The 12,535-nt window shown below is 38.3% G+C and overlaps 1 protein-coding gene across 5 annotated transcripts in view; it reads right to left on the bottom strand.

Moving 5' to 3' along the window:
* The window catches only part of NAV3 (neuron navigator 3), an 832,279-nt gene that overhangs the window by 334,704 nt on the left and 485,040 nt on the right, over nt 1-12,535 (bottom strand). For 4 of the 5 annotated variants that reach the window (XM_005884144.2, XM_014531665.1, XM_005884145.2 and 1 more), the window contains exon 1: nt 4,523-4,933. The exons of the other annotated variant lie outside the window; for it this stretch is intronic. In XM_005884144.2, coding sequence (XP_005884206.1) covers nt 4,523-4,765 — 243 coding nt within the window. In that variant the 5' untranslated portion in view covers nt 4,766-4,933. Of the gene's footprint in view, nt 1-4,522; nt 4,934-12,535 lie in introns of those variants that run through there. 5 annotated transcript variants of the gene reach the window in all.

The raw sequence follows: 12,535 nt of genomic DNA, 5'->3' as shown, positions 1-12,535 counted from the left end.
AATAATAATAATAATAATAATAATAAAACTGTCCCCACAATACAGAATTATCAAGTCAAAAATGTCACTTGTGCCAAGGTTTAAAAAATCCTGTTCCAAAGGATCCATTGGTGAGGAAGAGGCTAAAAAAGTAAGATAAATGTGATAATTGATAGGACAAACTTGGGAAGAGAAAGTGAGTAGATAATAAAAAATGTTACCCTTAGAAAAGCTTTATAAAAAACTATTTCCCTAATTTTATTTTATTTTTTACAGCTACAAAAGTTGAAGTTCAGAGAGCTTAAAAATGACTTATTTTCAGGATCTAGCAGAAATTTTTTTTAAATTACATTTTATTTTATTTTATATATTTTATTGATTTTTTACAGAGAGGAAGGGAGAGGGATAGAGTGTTAGAAACATCGATGAGAGAGAAACATGGATCAGCTGCCTCCTGCACACTCCCCACAGGGGATGTGCCCCCAACCAAGGTACATGCCCTTGACCGGAATCGAACCTGGGACCCCTGAGTCCGCAGGCCAATGCTCTATCCACTGAGCCAAACCGGTTAGGGCAGGATCTAGCAGAAGTTTAATTCAAATCTCTGAGCTCCTAACTTGATGTGTTTTTTTAAACTGCAGCACCTAATATTTTACATTCAAGGTTGACTGCGGGTAATTGTTAGAGAAGTGATAGCATAAATTCCAGCCATGGTACAATTATTCTGCTTAAACATTCAGGAGATACCGATTGATTTCATGTTCCCATAAACAATATATTTAATGCCTTCCTTGTTATAAAAAGGAAAAAAAAGATTTCCATATAGGGAAGGAAGAAACTATGAAGAATGTGTTTGGCAAATTGTCATCAAATATTTGACACACAATATTGACTCTTGAAGAACATAAAAAAAATGTATGAGGTTTTCAGTAACATTTAATCACATATAATTTACAGCATAATTTTTGGTAATTTAATAGTTTAAAGCATGAGATATAATTCTTTAAACACTGTCAAGTACAAACTAAAATAATAGATACTAGCATTAGAATGCCACATTCCTACAAATTGTAACTCAAGGGAAATACATGAATGACACTGAAAAGCTTAGCCTTCTGCCAGTAAAGACAATGTAAATTTCAAGAATCAGTCTTCACACCATTGCTACCACAAAGGTAAACACAATTACGATGACCACTAACAGCTAAGCCATGAAACCTGGAGCATAAGCTATAACTGGAAAAAGAAATAATCATGTTTCTTTAAATGCAAATAACTAAATGTGCAAGCACAGCAGAAACAGGAAAAGCAGGCAAATCATCTAGAGACCTGAGGGCTGACCTATGCAGCAGTTGGCCTGGCCAGCACTGGAAGTGCTACCATGAGAGCAAGCCAACAGGACTGTCAACAGTCTTCAGCAATTAGGCAACTTCTCCAAGAAGGAAACAGCTGGAGGCCAGAGCCAGTCATCTGCTCTATTGACTTCTGCTTCTATATTTCTGTCCTGAGGTTTCTCTTATTTATTTCTGTTATTCAAACAATTCAATAGAGACCATGTGTCAACTTAATTGTCTTCTCCTGAGAAGTCTAGGCACTTGAGTATACCAATGATTTATTTGTAATTCACTAGCAATGTTAACTCAATACTTAAAACAAAACTTACTGGAAAATATAGAAATCAAGTCACTCAATAGCCCTTCTTCTCTTCCCCTGACACCAGCTGAAGTCTTCCTTGTTGCAGTATTACTGGTTGAGTAAAACATGAAAAGTAACTAATGTTTTTTCATTGAGGAGAATGCTGAATGTTTTGGATGGAGATGGTGGAGAGCCAAAGGAGAAGAGACCAGTTTGGAATTATTGCAATAATTGACAGAAAACTTACCAAGGGCCAAAGCAAGAGGATGTGCATAAGGGGACAAATCCAACATATAAAATAAAACAAAATCTCCAATGTCTAGAAACTATGGATATGAGATAGTGATATATATCACCAGATATTGAACTAGGAATTCAAAATTAGATGACTGGAATGATGGCATTTACACTAATCACAAACAAGGACAGGAGAAGGGCTTGCTGGGTTGAAGATACATTTCCGCTACATGCTTGTCTGACACATATATAGGTTCGTTCTCTTTAACCAGACTGGGAGGCTGTTTGGTGCAAGGACTAGCAGAGAAGTCCACATAAATGTTTTTTAATGACCATCATCTATTGTGGGTACTATCCATGGTTTCTTTTTCCTTAGAAATAGAACCCATCATTTTTAGCTGGGCACATAGCTTCCTAGAATAAAAACGAAAATTTCCAGTTTCTATTGCCCAGCTAGATAAGGCCTTGGAACTATAAACAAGCCAAGGGGGTATGGAAGAAGCCTTAATGAAATAGGGTATGTCTTTTTAATTGAATGGAACTCAACTATGCACTCAAGACTGAGATAGTTGCCACAACTGATGGTGGTGGACAAAACAGGGCGAGCCTGTTTCCCTGACAACTTCATGCAGTCACCCTACCAGCCACAGACTGCTTACTCTCATTATCCTTCACATGAAAAATAAACTCATATCTTGTGTATGCCATTGTTAGATTGAGTATTCTACTATTTTCAGCCAAATCTAAGTATCTCTACTATGGCTACCTTGATCATTTTGTTATTTTCTTCAGTTCTAGTTTTTCAAAAGTTTATAAATATCTGTAAATATACTTTTTTCACATTTAGAAATATTTTGAAGCGCTGACCAGGCATGCTTTGCATTTGTTTGAAAAACTCTTTAATATGATAAGTGGCATTACTTACCACAGAGTCCTATTGGAATATCAGATGTTTGATTGATATGTTTGCTAACCAGAGAGCAACCAAAATTTTACTGCAAACAGTACTTATAGTGGTCAAGTCTTAGGCCAAGGCCATTTATCAAAGTGAAAGTTTGACTAAACCTGCAGAGATAATAGCATGGTCAGCAGAAAAAAAAAGGTCTATCTATTCCTTCCATCTAATCCAGACAAGTCATTGTGGGTACACAGAACAGATTCTATGGTATTCACATTTACTAGTAATTATTTGCATACAGTTAAATCTTTGTAGTCTTCTAATGATAATTTACACACCCCTACTTTTACCCTGAATTACTTTCATTGGACTGAAAACTATAAACCTATAATTAATTACTTTCTAACTGACTTTACTTGCATTGAAAATACTTTCTTAAAACATCAAAGAAACAACATAATTTTAGAGCTAGAAGTACTTTTAAAGTCATTCATTGCAAACCCTATGTTTTGTAAATTAAATGATCCAATGAGACTAAAGAATTTAACTAAGTCTTTCTCAGAACAATTTTAGTTTGTTCGTTTGTTCATTCATTTGTTCATGTATTAATCCAGTAAATTACTACTTAATTTTCATGCATAAAGCATTGGAGAGGAGCTAGAGCACAGAAAATGGTCCTGATATGTCTATATTCAAGTTAGTGGGGTGAGAAATTATCCAGGTAATAAAATACAAAATAGGTTAATGTGCTGTATTACTACAGACAATGAATCACAAGAGAGGAAAGGCAGAAAGGGTGATTAGCAAAGCCTTCATGAAGAAAGTTGCATTTGGGGCTGCACCTTAGAGGACTTGAACAGGTGAAAATAAAATGGACATTTCAGACAAAAGGGATGGTTTTCTTTTTAATATGTAGAGTTGATTTCTATATGAAGTGTTTTTCTTGAGTTATTTTTAAATTACATTTCGGTGGGAGAGTAAAATCAAACCATTCTCTAAGAAGACAGATGTAAGAATGGAAAGCTTGACATCATAGTTAAAGCTACATGAAAAAGTGATGTTTATCAAGTACAAATGAATTCCCCTGAAGTTCATCAGCTGAAGGACCAAGCTACCCCACAGCAGCTGGAGAAAATGACTATAGCATGCTTAAAAACCAAGAGTATGAGCTACTGCTCACAAAATGTATAAATTAAATGACTGAAAAAGATGTCAGTAATAAGTAAAACAGTAGGGTTTCAATTTACAAGTAAAAATCCAGACAAATGTACAGTATCAAGAAAAATAATATTTCATTTTCCTACATATTGCAATGAATTAAGTAGTCTAGGATACACAGATTCAAACGGCACGTGTTTAAGATGCAAGTGACATTTAGAGAAAAGTGATGGTTTCTCTATGAACTTTTACAAATAAATCTCTTTAATATTATATTATGTATGAAAAATAGGTCCCCTTTTTTTCTCATATTTGTGATTGGTTACTGTTATCAGTAATAGAGCAATATTTAGGACTAGGCATTCATCCATGAACATACTAGGTGATAAAAACATATGCATATTCAGAGAATTTTGTACACAACTTTTACAAGTATAAACTATACGTACAGGTTTACGTAAGCTAAATACTGAGCTTTTCAGCTACACAAACTACTCACTTTCTTAGACCAGTGTTCCTCTGGTAGACACCATTTCACAACATGCTTTATATTCCACCTAAAAGGAAATTTGCATTTTAGCTGCATAAGTCTGCAGGTAACCTTCAGCCACTGACCTTGCTGTCTTCTGTCTCCTTAGCTCTCCCCTGGAGGGGATTCTTCTCTCCACACTCACAGGTTGATTTTAATGTGAGCTGACAAGAAAGCATTGCGCTCTCTGTTTCAGTAAGTTCCAAAGGTCCTGAAGAATAGTGCTGTGACCCAGTGGTGCCAAGACTTGGTATCGGAAGAGCAGTATGAACAGGCTTTGACCCAACAGCTGGCTGTCTCAGTTTTGAGGCTACCCCAAGTACAGGCATGGCTTCTATAAAAGCATCTTCTCGCTGCCAAAGAAAATGCTTCTAACCTCAGTCTGGTAGACTCCAACTTTAGTATTTCCAGAACAAATACTTTAAACAAAACTAGCAGTCATCATGATTTAAAAAAAAGAAAGAAAAACTAATAATATAACTTTTAGGACAAGGCAACAAAACTTCCCTTCATCTTTAGTTAAGTATCTTTCTTTCTTGCTGACTCAAATTCCCATATTCTCTCTCTCTCTCTCTCTCTCTCTCTCTCTCTCTCTCTCTCTCTCTCTCCAGTGAGTCAGTATCTTCAGTATCTATGTAATATTAAATACTCCATTGAGAGTAAACTTTTCTTAAAGGTAACCGCTACAAACCTCCTTCTTTAGGATTAAAGAGCTCCTAGCTTTACTTCTTCCTACAGCAGTCTGAGTCTGAGCATTGAGACTGAAAAAAGAGGAAAAAGAACAAAAGGAAAAGTCCTCAGTCCAATTGTCAAAGCAGCCAAAAAACCACAATAGTGGAAGGACAGGCGTTCTTCCTGACTTCAGAAATAACCAGCCTACATTCTCTTTTTAAAGAAAATCGTATTTCCCCTAGCTTAAAAAAAAAAAAGACACGATTAATGGCCAAAACAAACAGCTGTTGGAAGAACTTTTAGCCCGGAAACAATCTCAGCAATGAAGCTGTTTGTCTGATTTCCAGCTATTTTTCACTACTGACAGCCATGAAGCACGGTGTTCATTCTGTTTTATCCCATGAAATCAGGTTAAACTCATGCAATAGTGTAACTTGCTAAAGCTGCTAAATCATTCAGCAGACCATGCCTGCCTAGGTTATGAAAATACAGAGTAATCATTGTGTCTAACTTTAGTAATGATAACAACAATACAGGGTGTCCCCCCAAAATGTATGCACACTTTAACAGCTGATAGCTCAATTTTGAAAATGAAATGTATTTTAGTAAACACTGCCTTTATAATTATTCAAAGAGTGTGTTTACATTTTGGGGGGTCATCTTATATTTATAGCTAATACATATATGAAATGTACTACATATCAGTTACTTGACAAGCACTTTGTGCATTATCACATTTAATCAATGGATGACTCAAGAATAGGCACATTTATTTTCTCCACTTTATAGAAAGGGTAACTCTGATTCATTTGAACAATTTGACCAAAATCATGCAGTTAGAAAGTGGAAGAGCCTATATAATCTATAGGATAACTTTAAAAAAGCCATCTTAGAAATAATTTATAACATTATTACTCAAGCCTATTAAATACAACTTAAAAATATAAACTTCTAGAGTGTCCAAATGTATGCTCAATGAATATGAAAATGCAACTTCTATCCATAAAATTATCCAATATAATAAATAGATAATATGCAAATTGACCATCATGCCCTCACAAGATGGCTGCCTACAACCAGGCCGGCAAGGGGGTTAGTGAGGAACGACCAAATGACTGAATAGCAGGCTGCTTGGGGTGACCAGGCTGGCGGGGCGCTGTGAGGGGCAACCAGGCCAGCGGGGGGCCACCTCCCTCCCTTCCACTCTCTAAAAAATCAATGGAAAAAATATCTTCAGGTGAGGATAACAACAACAAATAAAGCGCTATATAGATATTACACATGAAGCATTATGGAGGTAACAACCACCACACTGCTCTTCTGTAAACATTAAAGAAGACAAATCTGTATGTTATTTTCACATATTGCATTTTTAAGCCATAATTTAAATGTGACAAAGTAAATAAAACATAGTAACTAGGATCCTAAAATATTAAATTGGAAGACATCTTAAAAATTGTTTACTTCAGCTCCCTCATTTTAAAGGACTTTTAAAAAAATATTATTGAGAAACAGGATTGTAAGAGGGATGTCTGATTGCCGGTTTAGGCCCGATCCCCGAGATCGGGCCTAAACCGGCAGCCGGACATCCCCCGAGGGGTCCCAGATTGGAAAGGGTGCAGGCTGGGCTGAGGGATCCCCCCAATGCACCAATTTCATGCACCGGGCCTCTAATTTTATTATAACCAGATAATGTTCCATTTCTGATCAAAGTAAACCAGGGTCTGCAATAAAAGCAAGGGATATGTTTTGAAGAAAACATCTGACAGATATACATTAGTGTCTTCAGAGTAGGTACACTTAGATAATGGATACACAGAGAAATGGCCCCATTGTTCAGTAAATATAATATTATGTGACACTGTTGAGATTTCATCAGCGATCTATATCTATATATATAAAAGCCTAAGTGACTGAATGACTGGAACGACTGGTTGGCCAGTCGCTGTGATGTGCACTGACCCCATGGGGCAGATGCTCAATGCAGGAGCTGCCCCTGATGGTCAGTGTGCTCCCACAGCAGGAGCACCACTCAACTGACTGACCTGTCCCAGTGCCCCACCAGACCGGCAGCAGCCACTCACTCCCTCAGTAGTCCTGCTGCCCTGCGATAGCCACTCACTCCCTCAGTAGTCCTGCTGCCCTGCGATAGCCACTCACTCCCTCAGTAGTCCTGCTGCCCTGCGATAGCCACTCACTCCCTCAGTAGTCCTGCTGCCCTGCGATAGCCACTCACTCCCTCAGTAGTCCTGCTGCCCTGCGATAGCCACTCACTCCCTCAGTAGTCCTGCTGCCCTGCGATAGCCACTCACTCCCTCAGTAGTCCTGAGGGTCCAATCTCCAGAGAAGAGGCCAGGCACCAATGGACCAACACCACTGGCACAATCCCAACAGCGCTGCTGGCCTCCTGGAAGTTGGCCTCAGGCACCGTGGCTGCTTCCCCTTCCTAGATGCTCTGCAAGGAAGAAACAATATAAAAGTGGCCGTCAGGTTGCTCCTGACAACTGGCGCAAACATCAGCAGGACAGATCCGGATCCCAAGCCAGCAAGGGTGTCCCATTGCCTGCCCAGAGGGCCAATCACATCCTGCCCCTTCCCACCCCCCTTGGGATGGGGGCCAGACACAGGGCTCATGGATAGTGAGTGCCGCTGTGACTACATGAGCCTCTCCCTATCGGGACTGACTGGGTGTGAGCCCAGGGCAGGCACAGCAGGGCCAGGATGAGCGGGAGCAGCAGGCAGGAGTGGCAGGCAATGTTGGACTGTGGGTTTCGGCCTAATCCCCACAGGCCACCCTGAGGGACCCCACACATGCACAAATTTGTGCACTGGGCCTCTAGTTTTCTAATAACAGCAATTTATTTGATTTTGTATTCCTCATGTTTTTGTTTAAGAATTCTGTAAGACACAGACAGATTTACACCTTTTTTCTTTTTTTTTAAAAAAAAAAACTTTATTGTTGAAAGTATTACCTGTGATCCTTTTTTCCTTTTCCCCCCATTAACCTCTTCTAGCTTGCCCCCAACCCTGCCCTAGGCCTTCACCACCCTATTGTCTGTGTCCATGGGTTATGCATATATGCATACAAGTTTTTTGGTTGATCTCTTCCCACCCACCCCCCACCCCACCTTCCCTCTGAAGTTCAATAGTCTGCTCCATGCTTCCATCTCTGGATCTATTTTGTTCATCAGTTTATTTTATTATTAGATTCCACATATGAGTGAGATTATGTGATCCTTATCTTTCTGAAAATCTAGGCTATCTATATCAAATATTTTAAGAACTAGTAATATTGCAAGTGAAATTCGTATAAAAATGAGTGGATATTTAGTATGTATTCAATAAATAGTAGCAATTATGAGAATCATAGGCCATTATTGTGGAAAATATTTGTCTATAGTTAAAGAAATTGCTTTTTTATCTACCACTAGAGCAGGGGTCCTCAAACTTTTTAAACAGGGGGCCAGTTCACTGTCCCTCAGACCGTTGGAGGGCCGGACTATAGTTTAAAAAAAAACTATGAACAAATTCCTATGCACACAGCGGCGGCAAAAACACCCAGCGGGCCGGATAAATGTTTTCGGTGGGCCGCATGTGGCCCACGGGCCGTAGTTTGAGGACCCCTGCACTAGAGGCCTGGTGCACGAAGTCGTGCACTGGTGGGGTTGAACTGGCTCACCCCAATGGGGGCTAATTGGGGGCCTCCCCACCCTGATTGGAGTGGGAGCGCTGCTTGGGAGCGTGGCTGACCAGGGAGAGGGGCCCCAGGTGGTTTGCAAGCTGGCCCCACCCCCGATTGGGTGGGGAGGGCCACTTGGGGGGTGGCCAGCCAGGGCGAGGGGCCGCCGTCATTCCAGATGTTCTGCCGTTCAGTCACTGGGCTTTCAGCTTCAAAATTATGTACTTTCCATTCCAGATGTTCTGCCGTTCAGTCACTGGGCTTTCATTATATAGGATTTTCAGCTTCAAAATTATGTACTTTTTAATAGGAAGGAGTAATTTACAGGTAAAAGAGCCAATAACTAACGTCAAATTTATATGTTCTTTTGAGACAAGTAGAGGAGAAACTCAAATACAAGTTAGAAATCTTAACAACTTTAAAAAAAAAGTAACCGAAGTGGGTTTACCCAATGGGATAATAAGAAATAAATACAACACTGGTGTAATAAAAGAAATGACATGATCACTCTGACAAAGTAAGTTACTTTATAATTTACAAACCATTGAACACACTATTCCTTCATAGACTATAAGATATTGCAAATCTAGAGATGCTTAAGTTCCTAACATAGATTTAAACTATATGAGAAGATATAGGCATTCTATAATCCTCACATTGCAAACAGAATGGCATATCTAAAATAATAGGACTTGTGGGGAAAATTGGTTCTGGGAAGACCATTCTAAACATATGCAACTTTGTGAACAAATCACTAGCAAAAATAATCTTACTACATCAGAAAATAATTTGGACCATCCAAAGCAAAAAAAAAATTAGCTCATCGTTTTTAAAAAATTGAATAGAAATGCTGGCAACATGTAAATTAGAATTGGTGGGGAAAATCCAGTTGGAAGGCCAACTCTGAGCCAATGGGCTTGCCAATAGAGTGCACAGAGGGCTGGGCAATCTGAAAATATTTAAGAGCCTCACAAGACAAGGGCTATGCCCCTTTGGCGAGGAAGGTCCAGATATGAGCACTCATTTTTAAATTTTTCTTACAACTGAGCCAAAGGGGTACCTGTTGACTATATGGTATCAAAGCTGAAGGCTTCTTTTGCCACCCAATAGCTCTACTCTGACTATTCTGCCTCCCTCGGCCTAGAATAAAGCACATATAAAGCCAAGCAACTTCGACATTATACAACATAATTCTATTTACCAATTACAAATGAGCTCATTGGTATTTTCCAAAACACATGCTGGAGCAGAACACACTGTGATTCCTGATATAATCAAATTGAAAAGTGTTCACATTCAATAAGATGTCTTTGAAATGTTCTTTGCTTATTAGGATATCATTTCACCATGACTGAAATATAGTGTCCAAAATTGTTGTCACTGTTGACAAATTCTATGAAATAATATCTACCACCAAGAGAAAAAAAACAAAAAACAAGTTAACTTATTATAGAGGATTGACTGTCTGCCAGGAGCTGTCAACTATTTCATCCTACCAGAACATCACCTTTGAATAGGAGACAAAGGCCCAGAAAAGTTAAATAATTAACTTAACATCACAGAAAATGGAGTTTCTCAAAACTGGGTTCAAGATACCACCACTTGGAACACTTGCTAAAAATACAGATTACTGGATTCTTCCCAAACCTACCAAATAAGAATTGTGAGGGAGAGGGAACAGTCTGAGAACTGAATTTAAATAAATTGATTCTTCTATACACTAAATGTTAAGATCTGTATTTTAGTGGATTTGCAGTTTGACAGTTCAGGGAATGGACTCTAACGCTGAACTGTCTATAGTCAAACCTCTGCTTCCTCACTTATTAGCCTTATGATTTTAGCAGCAGCTGCGCCTCAGTTTCATCAGCTGTAAAATGGGGGGGATGGGGGATGGTGGTGGATGGGGAGTCGTTGTACACCTTCACAAGGTAGTGTGAGAATGAAAGGAAATCAATGTATGAAGTCATTAGAACAGAGTCTGCCACCTAGTAAGAAATAAATGTGAGCTATTAATGTTGTAAGAAATAGAATAGCCTTGAGAATTATTGAGGAAAGGTCAAGAAGCATAATTGAAGAGTTTGGCCAGGATCATAAGAGCTAAAAGGAAAAGAATCTGAAAATAAAAATGAAATAAATGACTTGTCATTTCCCCCCACCAAATCTAATATGAAAAGCAGCAATGCCTCCTGAAACACACTGCGGGGGGGGCGGGGGGGGGGGCATTGTGTTTCAGGCAATAGTTTCAGGCAATGTGAGAATTCCAACCTGGCTAAACCTTAATATCAGTGATTTTTAAAAAGTAAATAACAAAACTTCATAAAATGACAATTTTCTAACATTTATTTATGAGAAAGAGAGAGAGAGAGAAAAAATAACCAACAAAAATACAATTGGGCCTAATGGGGGTGGCTCAATGGTTGAGCTTCGGCCTATGAACCAGGAGGTCATGGTTCAATTCCTGGTCAGGGCACATGCCTGTGTTGAGGGCTCGATCTACACACAGGGGGGCATGCAGGAGGCAGCCAATCAATGATTCTCTCATCACTGATGTTTCTATCTCTCTCTCTCTCTCCCTTCCTCTCTGAAATCAATAAAAATATATTTAAAAAAATACAATTGGTTAGTCAACTGTGTTGTTTGCTAAAATAGTCATATTCCTAGTTTTAGCACCTTGACTGAAATAAACTTTACACAATAAAATCCAACAAGTCCAATGGAATAATTCAACATGATCAGCACCACAATCAAATTATGGAATATTTCCTTTATCCTAACAACTTCTTTTAGGCCCCTCTGCAGTCAATGTCCCGCTCCCAACTTGGGCAACTGATGAAGTTTTCTCTGACACTAGTTTTGCCTTTCGAGTACACATTTAAATGAAGTCATACTGTACCTTTTATGTCTGACTTTTTCACTTAGATTTTAAGATGTATCCACAGGTTACTAATGTGGCTTATTCTTTAAATCTTTTTAACTCTCTGTTCTTTATTTTGCATTCAATTAACCTGCATTGCTATGTTTTCCAGTTCACCAATCTTTACTTTTATAGTATTTAATTTGTTAATCATATCTAGCATATTTTAATTTCAGATAATGCATTTTTCATCTCTAAATTTCCACTCAGTATCTTTTATGCCTACCATTTCTTTTCATCACATTTATGTTCTCTTCTACCTTCCTGAACAAATGGGACCTATTATAATAATTGCTCAATACTCTTATCCACAAATTTTATCCTATCTATCAATATCTATTAGTGAATATTTTATTCTCCTAGTCAGGTTATGTTTTACAATACTCATAATTTTTTTTACTGAATGGTAGTCATTTTGGTTTATACATTTTTATGTGCTGGATTCCAAGGAGTGTTTGACTTTACAATGGCACACAAGTTACTTTTGAGAATTTATTACAAGCTTAAAGAAGGTATAGAGCAGCTTTTGGTCTAGCATTAATTTAACAACACTCATAAAATAAATATACTTTTAAAAGCTCTAACAAATATCTCATGTATTAAGTGGTCTCTCCACTCTAGCTGGGGAAATATCAAGTATTCCCAGTCTTGTGTCAGTGTGTCTGTTCTAGGAATCTTTAATCATACTCTTTTCTACTGCTTCTTTTCTTGGCTTTTGATTGTTTCCTCTCTTACATGCACAAACACTGGAGGGAACATCCCTGAAAATTTCCAGTATGAATTCTTATTTATTCTCTCTCTCTCTCTCTCTCTCTCTCTCTCTCTCTCTCTTTC

Source organism: Myotis brandtii, unplaced genomic scaffold (genome assembly GCF_000412655.1).
Source record: "Myotis brandtii unplaced genomic scaffold, ASM41265v1 scaffold82, whole genome shotgun sequence".
In the NCBI taxonomy this organism is placed as follows: domain Eukaryota; kingdom Metazoa; phylum Chordata; class Mammalia; order Chiroptera; family Vespertilionidae; genus Myotis; species Myotis brandtii.
This window is presented reverse-complemented; position numbering and strand designations above follow the sequence as displayed.